At 37.8% G+C, this 16,862-nt stretch overlaps 1 protein-coding gene across 1 annotated transcript in view; it reads right to left on the bottom strand.

The window, feature by feature from the left end:
• The window catches only part of RYR3 (ryanodine receptor 3), a 3,250,282-nt gene extending 3,234,782 nt beyond the window's left edge, over positions 1 to 15,500 (bottom strand). The window contains exon 1 of the mRNA XM_044074157.1: positions 15,377 to 15,500. Within this exon, the coding sequence (XP_043930092.1) occupies positions 15,377 to 15,424 (48 nt within the window). The 5' untranslated portion in view covers positions 15,425 to 15,500. The remainder of the gene's footprint in view (positions 1 to 15,376) is intronic.
• Positions 15,501 to 16,862: the final 1,362 nt, after the last annotated feature.

Here is a 16,862-nt window from a genome sequence, read left to right as displayed (position 1 = left end):
CCCTTACTCAGCCTTTAAACACAGATGCAGCAAACTCTGCTTTGGGAGGCCTCTGAAACAAGTAGGGCAAGTCAGAGCACATAAATATCAAAGAAATGATGGCTCTAACAATTGCTCTTAAATTTCTGAACCATTTTTTGGATTCCAGGCTGTCTGCTAGAAATCACAGTCAACACCACCAGTGATGTGGTACGTAAACAAAGGGAACCAGTTCCTTATCCCTTTGTAGACTAGCTATGATAGCCTGGGAATTAGAGATGTCCCTCAAGGCTACCTAAATTTCATAAGGGCAAACCATATTAGGACAAGCTGAGCAGGAGTAAAATAAACCCCTTTGAATGGAAATTGCACCCAAGGGTCTTTCAGTGTGAAACTCCTCAAGTAGATCTGTTTGATCAACCACAACAGACAGTTAAATAAATTCTGCTCCAAGACTCCTTGCACACGGGCCTGGAAGACAGATACCTTTCATTACCATAGTTGGGAATGTTCCTGTATGGCCTTCCACCCTTTTCTCTGATAACCAGGGTTCTTTTAAAGGTGAAGAAGGAGTCTTCAGTTATAATTGTGGTGCCCCCCCCTTTCTCCCAAGCATCACTGATTCTCCTTCTTTTGAAAATGACTAAGGGCAATTACAAGAAGCTTCCTCATAGAACGAACTTACTTGCATAAGACAGGGGTTGTTTGATACACCTCAGCCTTCAACTTCTTCAATTAACTGTCTGGATTATAGAATTACAGTATATTTTAGGTATCATTTGGATGTGCAGCAGGTATTAAAGGAGGCAAAAGAAAACTGATACTAAAAATCATATATAGGTAAGTGTAAAACATTTTCTAGTTGGTGCCTTGACAACAACTAAGACCCTTTCAAGGCTTACACCCCTTGGTTCTGAAGTATTTGGCTGAGTGAATATTCTCTAACCTTTCTTTCTCTTCTGCAGAGATTTACATTTAGGCCATCTCTTCTCTTCTGCCCTTGAATATTCCCACCTTTTACCCTACCTCAAGTGAAACAGTTTGTGAAAGGGGTTTTCCATACCCGTTTACCTGGAAGGCCGGTGACTCCTGTTTCAGATCTTATTTTTGTACTGGAAAAACTTACACTGTTTCCTCTTGAACCTTCTTATGAGTCAATCTGTAGTTCTTACAGGACCAGCCATAGACCAACTGGTGCCCTAAGCAAAAGGGCTCCATGGCGCCCCCTACCATACCACCCGGTGCCCCCATCTTGGTCTACCTACACAAACTAAATACTGGAAAAGTGCCCCTGCTACAGCGGTGCCCAAGGTGGCCACCTAGGTGGCGTATGCCTAAGGCCGGCTATGAGTTCTTATTTGTAAAACAATGTTAATCATTGCTGTATCTTCTGCAAGATGAGTATTTGAGTTACAAGCTGTTATTGTGAGTAATCCCTATTACATATTTTATACAGACAGAGTAATAATGAGAACAAATCCTTCCTTTATATATAGGGTTCTTTCAGATTTTGCATTCAGGCAGGCAATTCATCTCCCTGTTTGCTTCTGAGAATTAAAAACAGAGGGAGAAAGAATTTTACACACACTGAATATTGATAGGCAACACAGATAGTACACTGACTGGACCAAAAAAAAAACATCAGGACATCTGATCAACTGTATATTTCTTATTAAGAAAAAGGGGCAATTAGTGTCAAAACACAATTTCTAAATAGCTGTCTCATGCTATTGCTTTTTGTTATTCTCAACATAGCAAGATGCTTCCAGACAAAATTAGTGCTGACTCTACCAGGACTTTGTCTACTTCTGCAGCTTTTTGGATGGGGGCCGACTCTAGAAATATACTAGAAGCAACAACTTGTTCATCTGTAGACTCCTTTACCAAGCAATGCAAACTAGATTCCTTCTCTAGTAAGCTTTGGTATAACTATTCTCCAGGTAGGACCCGGATCCTTCCTCCTCCCTTTCTTTCTAAGTTCTGGCATTTGCCCTATATAGCTTAGGCTACTACAGCAGTGATCTAATGATGAACATAGTACAGTTGTACAACTAAACGTACCATAACTTCAAATGTTCAAATAGATCACCATTGCAGTACCCACACCCTCCCTCCATCCTGCTCTTTTTTATTACTTTTATGCCAGGGTGAGGAATATTTATTACTACTGTTCCTTTCTGTCAAGGTTCTAGCCTCTCTCTCTTCTAAGGCAAGAAAGAGCTGAAGTTTTGTTACCCTAAAGTGCTCTACTCAAGATGGACTAGAGTTAGGGCATTTGAAAAACACCCTAAAGCTTTGTCAGTTGGTCCAGTCCTTGGAATGATGTCCCTCATAGCTAAGGCTACTGCAACAGTGATCTATTCAAACATCTACTGTTATGATTAGTTTATTTACATAACTGTACTTTCCATTTAAAACTAACAAACCATACATGTTTTCCAACATGAGAAACTGCCACCTAGAAGAATTTACTTTAAACTGATCTTCAACTTTCTGTTGCCTCATAATGATAATTTTCATATTTTTCATATCTAGTATGATATCATTTAGATAGCCTTTTCCTCTACAAGTATGGAGTAATGTAATATGTTTTGTATAGTCTTGACATCTTTTAAATATATCCTATTAAAAAGAAAAGTTTATTGCACACCAGAAGGATGGTACTAACTTGTCACTTGCAAGCAATACTGGATGAACACTTTCTATCCTGAAGTCAGTAAGAACGATAACCCATAAAGAACAATTCCCTCCTCCAATGTATTTAGTATTACCCCAGAGTTTTGTTTTGTTTTTTCTTTTATTGTACTATCTAGAGGTAGTTTAGTACTCAAAAGACCTTCAGTATCATTCAATTCCTTTATTTCTTTTTTTCTCTGTCAGAGATCTGGTACTGTCTTATTCTCGATTAAGATCACACATTTTTTTTTTCAGAAAGGAATTTATCTCAGTTTGCATGACATGTAGGAGACTACACTGTTTTTGTAGTTACAGTTTTACTCACTGCCCGTAATTTTATATTCTGAAACTGTCTTGATAAAGTGAATAAATGGCTACAAACCACACATAGCTAAAGTGAAACTATTTTTCCAAGAGTTAGTTGCTGAATAAATCAGTATATGAAAAGCAAAGATTAGCCATATTGCAACACTACATAAAGAAACTGGTAAGTACACTTGTTTTTGCTTTTATGTACATGACAGCAGAAAGTTAAGGGCACCATGGAAAAAGACAAGTAGCTTTCATCTGTCTTATTGGAACTGCTGCAACTTTAAATACTTTACAAAGACCTGCAAGTCTACATATTTTGCATTGAAAAATATAAAATAAAACAAAACAAAACAACACTAGCAATTTAAAGCAGGACTTGAGCTGTAAAAAGAAAGAAGGAAAGAAAGTAAAAGTAAAATGTGCACAACTGTTCTAGATGGTTAAGCATTTTTGCATTTTAATTCATACAGACTTCACCTAAACCATAAAATCAACAACTGCACCCTTAAATCATATGATCACAACACAATTAAAGTAACCCTGTTTAAAAAAGTCCTGTAATACACAATAAAAATATATTAAAATATATTAATAAATACTATCTCAAAAATACTCATCTATATTTATATCGACATTTTCAAATAAATTATTTGACATAATGTAATTTTAAAAACACATTTTGCCCTGTTGCTGCAATGACCATAAGCAGAGACTAGGAAGTATTGTAGCATTATAGACCACAATGTGTGGCAGCCAGTAAACATCAGTCTGGCACTGCAGATCCTGCTTCAGTTGTGTACACATCAGGGCCACATGGGGGAGTGTGTTAGGCCAACTTGAAAAACCCTTGAGATAGTGGCTAAATTATAACCTTTCTGGACAATTGTATCTCTTGTCCTAAAAGGAAGTGAATGGATAATTAAGCCGAACAGGGGGAGCTGATGATCAGCAAGCATATTTATTTATTTGCAGTTGGTTTACCAGGATGGTCCACTGGGCCAAAAGAGCCCATTTTTGATGGAGTCCTGGGGAGAAAAGCTCCAGAAACAAAAAACACTGCAGTACAATCATAAACAAAACAAAAATTATAAGATACAGCTTTTTTACATTAGGTACAAAAATACTAGGAAAGCAAAGTAGTAGAGAAACATTTCATTTAACTATAAAATTACTACATCAAAAGATTATCATCAAAGTTTTGGTTTTGTAGAGGATTTCATTGAACAGAGACAATGTTTGAGATAAATGTGTTGTAGAAGGTGTAGGATAATTATTTACACATTACTTGATTCCTGGTAAAAGAAAAATGTATGAACTTGAAGGAGAAACAGATGGAGAGGAGGAGAGAAATTAAGAGGGGTGGGAGCAGGAGCATTCCCACTGAGACATAAGGTGTGAGTGGAGAGATTTTTTTAAATGAAAAGAGGTTAGTGGTTGTACAGATGGATGGAGGTAGGGAGTTCCACTGACGTGCAAGGGCGAAGGATAGGAGATTTTTGCCTGGCGAATAAGTAGGTTTATGCAGTACTATTAGGTTTTGATTATTGGATCTTAAGAGTCTGTTAGGGAGGTACACTTTAAAGGTTGAGCATAAGGAGGGAAAGAGGGAGGGGTTAAAAATGAGCTTGGGGGCATGAGTGAGTTGAATATAGGAGAGATAATTGGGCAGTTCTTATCAATTTAATTTTTGAAGGGTTACGCAGTATGGGTAGTAGATTTTTGGCTTGTGGCAAACTTTGCTATTTTGTAGTAGCAAGAGGAAAGTCTTGTCTTAAGAGGATTGTAGGTTTATCAGAAGTGCAGCACATAAAGAAGAGAAGGGATGAGATATGTGGAGGAAAGGGTGAGCTTTTTAGAAGGAGTAAGGTAGCGAGTGTGGCGGTAAAGCATGCCAAGTTTTTGGTGGTTTTTTTTTTTTTATATTTATTTGCAGGTAAGAGTTGAATTTAAGCTGGTCATCAATTTGGACACCTAATAATTTTGCTTCAGATACTAATTCAAGAGATGTATTATTATGGCTTTTGATGAAGAATGAATTTCTGTCGATACTGGTTGATTTTGTGGGAGTAAATAACATTAATTTGGTTTTCGAGACATTGAGTGCTAAGTGATTGTCTAACATCCATTGATCAGGGTAGAAAAAGCTTCTTGGGTATACTTTATGAGTGTGGGGATGGAGGTGGCAGAGCATATTATAGCTGAGTCGTCGGCGTACTGGATAAGTTTAGCATTAGGGACTGAGTGATGGAAATCATTTATAAACATATTGAAGAGGAGGGGACCCAGTATGGAACCCTGGGGAACATCAGTGAGGGTGTCAATGAAGGAGGAGGTGTTTTTTGTTTTCATTTGACTGCTTGCTGTCTATGTGAGAGGTAACTATTGAACCAATTGATGGTGGAAAGGGATAGGGTTAGATTAGAGAGTTTAGCTAGGAGAAGGTTGTGGGATATAATATCAAACACCTTGGAGAGATCGAGTAGGAGTGTGGATACTGTGCAGCCAGAGTCTCGGGCTTTGTTAACAACTTCTAAGAAGGAAAGAAGGGCAGTGGTAGTACTGTGCCTGGGTCTAAATCCATGCTATGTTGGAGAAAGCAAGTGATTGTCGGTAAGGTAGGAAAGGAGTTGTAGGCGATACATTTTTCAAGGAGTTTAGAGATGGGAGATAGGATGGCAATTGGGCGGAAGTTTGTAACATTATTGTTGTTACCCCCTTTATGCAGGGGTATGATGAATGCCTTTTTCCATAGCTGGGGTACATGACTTTCTTGTATAGATCGGTTAATTAGTATACTGATGGGTAAGGCAATAGCATCAGTGGCTATAGATAGAAAGTGTGAGGATATGTTATCAGGGGCATTGGAGCATGGTTTTAGAGTATGGAGAAGTTTTTTATGGTAGAAATGGGTATGGGATTTATGGAGAAAGGAGGGGGTTGGGAGGTAGAGGAATTACTGAGTGATGGAGAGAGTGAGACCAGGGGAGGGGATGTACAGGTAGTAGGTGTGGTGTTGGTAGAGAAGAAGGAGGTTAGTTTGGAAACTGAGTCAGTGAAAAAAGAGTTAAATTGGATGGTGAGGTCTGTATCTGGAGAATCAGGATCTGGACAGGGGTTTTCTTTTTTGCCAGGGTTAAGGAGAGTGGAGATACTATTCCAGAATTTTTGTGGATTTGTTTTATGGGTATTTTGTAGCAAGGTGAAGTAAGTTTTATGGTCTGTACTAACAAGCCTTTTGACTCTATTGAAAAAGTGCTTTGTACTCAGAGAGAGAGGAGGGGGTCTTATTTTTCTGGTGATATAGCCAGGCTTTACCTCTAAGGTGCATAGCTGCTAGTGTATTTTTTGTTAACCAGGGGACTGATTTGGTTTTTATTCTTTTGGATTTTAGGGGGCATGGCTGTCTAAGAGGCCAAGGAAAGTTGAGCTGAAGTAGGTGACAGCATCTTCTAGGGGTAGAGATCTTAGAGGGCTCCAATTTATTGATTTTAGAGAGTTTGAAAAGATAGTGAGATTGAAGTGTTTTAGGTATGAGTGGAGATATAGTTGTGGGAAGATTGCAGAGGGGAAGTAAGGCACCGTGTAAATGTGGGGAGGTGGTCACTGAGAGATGCAGGAAGTATGCCTCAGTCAGATAAATAATGAGGGTGTGAGACTAAGATCCAGTCACGGATGCTACTGCTGGAATGGTCTTTAGAGGGTCTGGTTATAGAGTTGATAAGTTGTGAGATATTGTAAAGGTTGATATTTAGGGAGGTGCAGGGAGACTGAATAGAGGACCAGTTAATGTTTGTGTCACCCAGTATTATAGTTTCATTGCTAATATTAGTGGAAAGCCAAGATAGGATGTGTTTGAGTACTGAGATGTTGTCTCCTGGGGGAATGTATAGTGAGGCTATGCATATGTGCTTGTGCTTATTTACATGAAGTAAGGCCAGCATTAATTCAGCGTTGGAGAATTGGGGAATAGGTTTAGTGTAGGGGGTAACAATCACTGAGGATGAACCAATCAGAGCTACTCCTTCACCTTTTTTATAGGTTCTATCTTTTCTGATAATGGAACAGTTGGGTGGTACTATTTCTGAGTCGTTTATGTGGGGTTTTAAACAAGTTTCAGAAACTGACAGGATATCTGGTATGTTATGGTGAAGCCAGGCATGGAGGTTGAGGATTTTGTTAGTTATGCTTTGTGTATTTAGGGAGGTGAATAGGATGGATTTGGAAATAGAGGAGTGTGTGGGGGGTCCAGGGTTTGGGTGTACATCACCAGACAGAAGGATAATGATCACCAGACAGAAGGATAATGATAAAGTGTTGACAGATGCTGGAGAAGTACTTGTACTGTTTAGTACTGGAGTTGGTTGTTATTAGGTATCTAAGGGTTTGCTTGGTAAGGGAAGGGGTGAAGTACTTATACTGAGAAATGAGTTTCTAGGGAAATACTAGGTAGTTGTAGATAGGATATCGATTGGGGGATATGTGAATGGGAGTGTGAGAGTGTTGTAAGGGTAATGTGTTTGTAATATGAAAAGATGGTGAATGATGAAAGGCAGGGGCTGTGTAAGATAACAGATGTAGGATAGGGTTAGAAGTAGTATTATTTGAGTTAAGAAGGATGTATGTTTTGATAGCATGATGGAGTAAGAGGTAATGTAGAGAATTAAGTTAGGTATGTAGTTGAAGAGAGAGATAGGTTAGGTATGATAAAGTGGATGTAGAGGAATATGTAAGTGTAGAGAATGAGTAAGTGTAGATAAATGTAGTAAAATGCAAGGAATAATAAGTAAATGTAGAGAAATAAGTAAGGTCTGGAGGTGAAAAGAGAAATAGGTTAGGTATGGTAAAGTGTGAGGTAAGTAGAGAGAGATAAGTGGGAGGTAACCAGAGAGAGATAGGGGTGGGTGTAAGTGGGTGGTAGTGGGTTGGTATGGTGAGAGAATATTGGATGAAGGGGGAGTGGGTGTGGTTACAAGAGTATAAGTGTAGATGTACTGGGGGCGGTTGGGAAATGGGGGCAGGGTGGGGGAGCGGAGTGAGCCCGCAGGGCAAACAGAGTGGGTAGAGCCAGGAGTGGAGGTTGCCTACCAGGAGCAATCAGTGGAATGGGAGATTACACAGGAAATTATAGGATAAAAACGATGTAGAAAAAATATTTGCAACTGTCCCTTTTCCAGTTAGCTATGAAAAGATTATAGCATCCCATCCATTCCTAGAAAAAAATTCTAAGACCCTCATAAATGGTCTATTTACACTTGTTCTCATTTTTTTCTGATCTAAATCCCAAGCATTTTTTTTCTGGGGAGCCAGAATCCGATTACTACCCTATGCTTTGTGCTGTGGTCCTAAATAGAGTTACTCTTTTTTCTTACACCAAGGATTCTATCCTTTGGAATAAACAGAACATTTTTGTTAAATTATATGGTCAAATGCATACCCTTCAGCTAATTTCCTAATCTCCATTCATCTCTATATCCTTTTCTTTCAGACTCTTTCAGTCTTCCCTCACTCCAAGTAATCGTTCACACCTTTTACAGAAAGAAGTATGATTAAGTTATTGACCTTTTCCCAATGTTTCATATAAACAGTTCTGAAATGGATCCAAATCAGACTGCTAATCATTTAATATTGGAGTGGCTGCAAAGGTGAAATCAAACTGTCAAACAAACTAAACTAAGTAATGCAAAAACTAAAAAAAAAATATTTCTGCAGCCACTAATCCTCTGCTACTTACATGCTCTCACTTCACGTTCCTGTAACTTCAGGTGAAAATGAGATATCCCTTCTTGTAGTTGTGCAACCCTTCAATATACTATAATGGCAGGATAACCCTTGAATCTGCTTTTTTGAACAGGTGGCTTTCAAATAGCTACTATTCTGTGTAGAACCTTCTGCCTCTACCTCTAATACAGCTTCTTGCCTCCACAGAATATCTTCCTTATGGAAACTAAAAGCACAAACTGTAAATATTGCATCATGAAACAATGACAGCAATGTTGACTTTAACTGAAACACCCAAAAATGTTTGCACATTTCTACAGTCTCACTTGTTTCATCACTTATAGTCTGAGTAAATTCTGAATAATTTAAATTAAGTGATTATACTCATTTTGTCTTATGCCATCTAAAAATTTACCATCCACCTGCAATGTTTAATAAAAATGTAACACTTTTTCATAAACTTTGCTACATTAGACCTCTGTGCAACCACTTCCATAACCATTCCCTATATTCACAAGTACTGTATTTACATTTCTGAATTTCATCTTCTCATCCCTTCATGGGATTTACTCATTATTTCCTTGCAGTCATCTGATGAACTCCTTTACACTCCCACTTTACTTCTCCATATAGTGTCTTGACTTACTTTTTTAGTGCACTCCATCAAATACCCAGCCATTACTGAATGGCTAAATGCCCTGAAGATCTTCCCATAATAATTTCCATTCCTGTAATACTACATTGTGTTCCATCACTTCTCCCTCCAATTTAAATAAACCCGTATCTTGTAATTTCGTACTGTACCATGTTTGATTTTAAGAGCAGCAGGATATAAAAATTGCAATGTTTCTGCATTCCTAGCATCTAGTCCCTCATTTCTTAGAATTTCATATAAACCTTAGGTATCTAGATATTGTCCTGTTTCTCACATCTACTGTTCTTCCTTCCTTCCTTTTTTTATAACTAGGTTAGCCATGCATTTCAGATTAGCCATTCTCACCATATCCGTGCATGCAGTCATATTCTGTCCAACTTTCTCCCTTTTTTCTAATCTCAAGTGCTCATTTAATTGTGTGAGCATGTGTGTATGTGTGTGTGTGTGTGTGTGTGTGTGTGTGTGTGTGTGTGTGTGTGTGTGTGTGTGCGCGCGCGCATGTGTGTGTGTGTGTTTAGAATTAACTCTAAAATCACAACTTACATTCTATCCATACTATCTATGCAAACTTTATAAAATTATTAGGATAATTCATCCATAAAATTATTAGGATAATTCATCCAATCTTGTCAAGATTCCTTTTTTGATAATTTTGATTACCCCAAATACTTTTATTGTTGAAACAAATCTGGATAACCAACTGAAGTCTTTAGTCCTAACCCTCATGACCCTGACCTCCATCTGCTCGTCTGCAATCTGAGATATCCAGCTAAACTTTCAGTATATAATTTTTTGTAATCAGTAACAATCACTCTGTATTATATAACTATCTTGTTAATCAATGTTCAGCTAAATCTGTTTTGGTGTGGTTTCAATAAGAAAATGTTCAAATGGTCATGAAAGTTATATTCTGTTCTCACTGTGTCAAAACTTGCTTAATCCCTTCCATCCATACAGCATAACTATTATTCATTTATTTCTATAAATCCTATCACCTAATTTCTTCATTCATCTCACTTCCCATTTGTAAAGGTTAGAACTGAGTCTTTAAACAGATATATTCTTATATACTTGTTAAAGAGCTTTCCTAATCCTAACATGTTTTTGCAACCACTTTGTAAGACTGAGAGCAGAACACAGATTCAAAACTACGGATCAATTAGTCTGATGCTCACAGCAGAAAAAAATTATAGACTTCCTTTGGTAGAAAAGACTTCCTGAATGTGAATCACAGGATCCAGAGCAGTATGGAATTTCATTAGAAAGCTCATGTCAAGTAAGTATAAAAAAACATTTTAACTCAAACGTACAAGAAGAAAGGTAATCTTTTCTTTTCAGTGTTTTCTTGTCTTATTTTTGCTTGAGTAAAACATTTAAAAATTTTAACAAGCAGTAGAGTGGTGAAAGTATTACATCTTATATACTTCTTTTTGTAGGTGACCAGAGTAGTGAACTAGTTTTGAGCGCTGGATATGGCACATCTTGATTTTAGCATGAAGTTCAGTCAAGATAATTAAAAAGTTTTTTTTTTTCCACAAAAAGAATCATCATTAAATAGTATAGATTACCTAAGTCCTTCATGAAGGCCTAGGACAGATGATGGACTAAGAGAACTGGTAAAAGAGGAGCAGAAGAACTCAATGCATGAGATCAGAAACAAAATATCTGTATGTGTCTGTGCATGCATGTGGGTCTGGGAGTCATAGCCGGCCTTAGGCATAGGCCAATTAGGTGGCCACCTAGGGTGCTGCTCTAACAGGGGCATTTTTCCAGTATTTATTTGGTATAGGTAGACCAGGATGTGGGCACTAGGTGATGTGGTAGTGGGCGCTGTGAAGCCAGTTTGCCTACAGCACTAAGGCAGCTCCTGCTGGGAGTACTGGTGTGTTTGTAGTGGAAGTACACAAGAACAAGCAATATCAAAGGAAATTGGGAAGTTATTAGATCTCTGTAAAGATTTGCTGTGATCACATTTCAAATACTTTGATACAAGGACAGAGAAATGAGCTTAAGCATCACTTGAGAGTTCAAACAAGAGTGCAGCAAAAAGGAATTTACCGCATCCATTTTTGATGAAAGGAGTGAGAAGCAACACCTGACAAAAACGGTCAATAACACTAATTATGTTTAGGAAAAAATAGTAGTGTAACAACAAATGGACACATTCTGAAAAAAGAAAGAAAGAAAGATTGTTTTGCAATGATGTAGTTTTCTTCACCAAAAGGGTTGTAAAATTTGGGGTCAGCGGTCAGTTCAAAAGTAGCAGACAGATTCAAGATGACATCAGAAAGATGTAAGACTATCCTGGAAATAAACAAGACACAGAGTATTCAAACTGGATTATAATGGCAGTGTTGTTTTTTTGTTGTGCAAAAACTACATTACCCAAACTAATGTACTTCTTATCTACTATTATACTCCATTTTTTTCTATTCTCTAACAGTCAGTAGTTATGTGTATCATCAGATAAGTATACCATTTGGACCTATCCAAATGTAATTGAAAAGTTCATTTTTAAGCATATATAAATCATTTACTAACAAATTAATTAAGAAACTCACTCAAGTTAAAACTTGATACTGTTTTTAGATTAAGTTCATATAAGTCTGTAAACATGTAAATGCTATACCTGATGGAAACATTAAAAGTTTTCAATGGAGATTTGTCTGATGGACAAGAGCATAGGTTCATAGGTTCATAGGTAGGTACCAGGCTATTGACCCTAGGGCCTATATAAGCCTAGCCAAATGGTACCCTGGTTTTTGCCAACCAAGAAATTTATTTCCCTGTGCCCCTGTCAAGCAGAGCCACAGAAGTGATCCCGGGGTGAATTTCCTATCTCCCATCCAATCATCAAGATTTTTCTTGAAGAGTGCTAATGAGGAACTTTGATATAGATAGGTAGTTTGTTCCAGAGTATGGGAAGTCTCGGGGACAGGAATCTATCCCTCCAGCATGTTCTGTTTATTGCGGTGACAAGGTTTTGGGCTCTAGAATGTGTAGCTCTGAGGGACTGGGATTTCTTAATGCTCTGAAGGAGATATTACTGAAAGACACTTTCAGTGATTATGGACTATTAACTTTTCTACACTGTTGTGAAACCTAGAAGTTGGTATACATAAATTAAGGATGCCCCCCCACACACACACACACATACACACACACACACACACACACACACAGGGAGTGCAGGTTGCTTTCCCCTGAAAAAGAATTCTATTATTTGCTGCAGTGATATTTTTTTCACATTGTTGTCTGCTGGACAAATATAATTTGATATTTCATTATGAATTCTATCTGACCTTGTGCTTTCTATCTCAAGAAATGACTGAAATGGGGCCACTCCGATAAGCAAACTTGCAGAGTTAATAAGTATAGTAACTTAAAAGAGCTCTGCATATGCTTGAATTTTTGCATCTACTGTCATTTTATCCATCACTAAACAGAGGTTTGTGCTCAGCAACCACAAACATTACATATGGATTTTGGCCATATGCGAGACATTTCTTTTTAGATATTTCAGACTGTTCTTTGCAAATTCTGGAACAAATTTTATTGGCATTTTCCTGGGTAAAGCATTGGGAAAGTTTGAAATTTTAGTGATTGTATGTGTTTGCAGTTTCACTGCTTCCACCAGTGGGGCATAACAGTAGTATCTACTCTCCACGACAGGTGGCTGATTTCTTCATTTTGAAGCTAAAGTTACAGTGATTAACTGTAATCATTCTCACCATAAGTTGTTGTGATACCATAAGAAGCATACTGTCACCAACAATGAATGCCATCTTATTTAAAATGCCTTGTTTAATGTGTATTGTGAATATATTTAATACATTTAAAACTCTTGTACCCATAAGCTTCTTGTGAAACTAATGACTATGCAGTTTTAATCAGCTTTAGTATAGTAAACAAAAATTCACTCTATTTAAATCAGATATATACTGTTCAAGAATCTCTCTTGTCATGAAGCTATAAGAGTGGTGTGATATATCAAGGAGTTCAGTGGGTGATAAAAGAAGGCATGTCTCATTCAAGTGCATGAGACCATTGCAGTGGCAAACACCTCCCAGCAATGGAAAAGGTCCAGTTTTAAGAAAAAAATACTTAAATGTGCAAATGTGTAAGTGGACAAGAAAACATGAAAGAATAAAACTGTAATACATTTAATAAAGATAATTTCATTTCAAATATTCTTATAACATTGTCTGGAATAAATGACATTTATAAATTAAGGTAGTGCTCTGCAAGAAAGGAGATGAAATCCCTTTCTTCTAGATAACAAAATAAAACAAGCAAACAAAACATTACAAAACTTCCAAAATCTAACCTAGTAAGCCAAACTGGCAACATTTGTTTGTGTTTGCCTTCTCATTAAACAGATAATTTAATAACTAAGTAATTAAGATGCAGTACCCTGGCCATGCTAGACTACTGACTTAAATTCAGAGATTCTGACTGCAGAACAAATCAGATAGTCTTTCTTATTCTGTTAACTTTTAAAAAATGTTGCCCGATTCCCTTGCTCTTTACCTTTTTAGGATGTTTTGATGATTTAGAAAGTTCTTTTGATTTCTATAGTATGCATCTGACTAAATGCATTTTATTTTCTCATTTACTTTTTACTGATATAGTTCACATGATTCTGGAGACATCCAGAGAGGTATTCCTTACAGATGGAGGAATTTGGCCAGAGCAGCAGAGAAGTTACTCTATTCTGTCTAGCAAATGCTGTGGGATATTTAACATCCATGTCTGTTACACTACTTTTTCAAACAAATGGGACTGCAGACCTATCAGAGTGTGTAGCAACTTGTTTTGACATGAATACCCTTAATGTTTAGTTTTTCATACTTCTTTAATCCTTGCCTTACTTATGAGGCTAAATAAATAAATAACTAAATAGAAACAAAGCTCTGCTGGGATTTTCTGCCTAATACTTGGTGAAGTTACTGGCATCCTTTATATCTGTTTTTAGCCAACAGAAAGTTAACTTGTGAAGACTTTCCTTCTGCTTTGATCATCAAACCCATATTTCTACCGCTGGCATGAACCTGTCTTCTCTACAGACGTGGAACACAAGGTCTATTTGGTGGAACAGAAGTTGATAGGTAAACAAGCCCTAAAGGAGATAAAATGTGCACCTTCCATCCAGGTTCCCTAGTAACACCTCTTAGTTGTTAATCCTCACAAGTTACTCAAAGGGAGTAAGGGAGCAATCTAATCGCAACTTTAAGCAAAGCAGAAGTTGAGAAGTGTAAAACACACTGCATCTGTTTGCACTTTACATAGTTTTGAAATAATATGGCTCCAAAACAGGATGCTCAGCAGAACAGTGGCAGGCAGCTATGTGCCATTTACAGAGCTGGTAACATAATCCAACAGCAGCTATGACAGCGGGCAAAAGATGAAGCCTTGTAAGTTAATGTGAGAACACAACTTGTTCAAACTCTAAATTCGCTCAGCACGCTGTCTTTAAAGAAAGTAGTTAAGGAATCATTATCTCCGCGTATTATTTTCTAGAAGTAATACACAAACTGCAAAATACAGTTTCAATCCAGATAATCTTTCCTGTATGCCATTCACAATACATAAAAAACATGTTACACGCACACTATAGAAGATTCCACTATATCAAAAGACAAACCTTGAATAGTAATCGCGTATCATCCATTTTTTTTCAATACAGTAACAAAAGTATTGCAAATACATTTATAGCTGATGCCACTTAAATTGTGCGACACACCTTGAATTTTTATGGGTTTCATTGTTCTATTACTCATATGACAGAGACAATACTTCCTCCAGACATCAGTATGCAGAATAGACGCACAGAAGATTCGCAAAATACCAAAATCGACCTAAGAAGTGCATCTCCAGAATAAGCCATTATCACTCCATTTGGTGATTTGAATACAGCCGCAGCTTTATGTTACCGTGCAAATGTGTTTATGATAGCACCACCACCTCATTTTGCACTGTGGTTTCAGCACCAGCATATACTTAGTGCAGGCAAGCAATTCAATCCCTGGTACTTACAGTTCGCAGGAACTGGATCTCGTCTTCGCCCTCGCCCCCTTCAGCCATGGCTGTTGAGGAGTCAACTCTGCTCAGACTGATCGCCTCCACTTGCAGCTCTTTCTTCTGTCTGCTACAGATGGTCTCCCTCTGTATTAGCATAAAGCTAATCCAGCACCAATGCTATTGCGCTGCACTGCAGCCACTCCAATGTCTCACTGTTAGTTGGCTAAGCAAACGGGCGGCCCAACTCCAACCTCCTCCCTCCCACCTTTCCAAGCCCTCTTCAACTTTCCACTATCCCTTTTGAAGATCGCGCACACACACCCACCAACACACATACACACACTACCGTCTCCAAAGGATAATAGCCCACTTTGGGAACAACGAAACGAGCCCTCGCCACATCTGCAGGGACACAGGGCAACATAGGCTTCCCCGACAGATCTGGATTTTGTAAAACGGGAACTGGATGAGCAGGCAGCATGCTGTGATCACTGCATCGTCTAGGAGGCAGTAGTGCAGTGCTCAGCTAACGCAAGTCTTTTTCCATTTTCTGGAAACCAGGATTGTTTGTTATATCGGCTAATGGTTTAGAGGAATTTGTCGTGAGCGTTAACTGTACTGAATTGCTTAATGCCATCTTTCACAGAATTTATTATAAGACAGTCGGTCGAAAGTAATACTGATGTATATTAGACAAGAAGGAGGCATCAGATTATACCATGAAATGGGGAGTGGGTACTACAGTTACACCCCCTTCTCTAATGTGAACTTACAAAAAAAGAGCTGTTTTTACACGGTGCAGCCAAATGTTTTTTTTTTTTTCTTGTAGCATTGCATTAAGCTTAATACTGTTCTTTTGCCTGAATTGTGTTAACACATCAGTTGTACACTCTGCCCTGTGTATTTATTTTGAATTTTAATTTTATGGTAACAATGTCGTGACGAGACTGAAAGGGGACCCTAGCTGTCAATGCACAGTGGCTCAGTCAACAACGTGATAAATACAATAAAATAAATCATGTACGCTGCTAATATAAGTAGTGTGTACACAAAGTGACTGTGTATCAAAATGACCAGTGGCACCATTGTATCATAATAAAATCACAAGTGGAACACACGCTTCCGTATGTATTACTCTATCTGTCTGTCTGTGTGTAGGTTTCGCGGATGCGTCTTTACTTTTGTCCCTTTACGTGACAGTGAAATCTGCTCAGCTTTCCAATATGCATTAGTCAAGCGATTACATTTAAATTAAATCAAATTCCCCTTCATTATATTTCACTGATTATTATACTATAACGTGAAATGCAGTTACCAGCAATATAATTGGTATACTGCTCATTGCCTGCCATATGCTGAGATATTTTCTGTTTTAATTATCTTGGCCTAATGCTAACTGTATATTTAAGAAAAAGTCCGCTGTAGACGAAATCAGTGGATTTAAGATGTTGGTGAGGGTTAGGAAGTGCAGCCTGTTTCGTAGTTTCGAACGCTTGACTTG

Source organism: Protopterus annectens, chromosome 6.part0 (assembly GCF_019279795.1).
Source record: "Protopterus annectens isolate FY-2018-M chromosome 6.part0, PAN1.0, whole genome shotgun sequence".
NCBI classification, from domain to species: domain Eukaryota; kingdom Metazoa; phylum Chordata; order Ceratodontiformes; family Protopteridae; genus Protopterus; species Protopterus annectens.
This window is presented reverse-complemented; position numbering and strand designations above follow the sequence as displayed.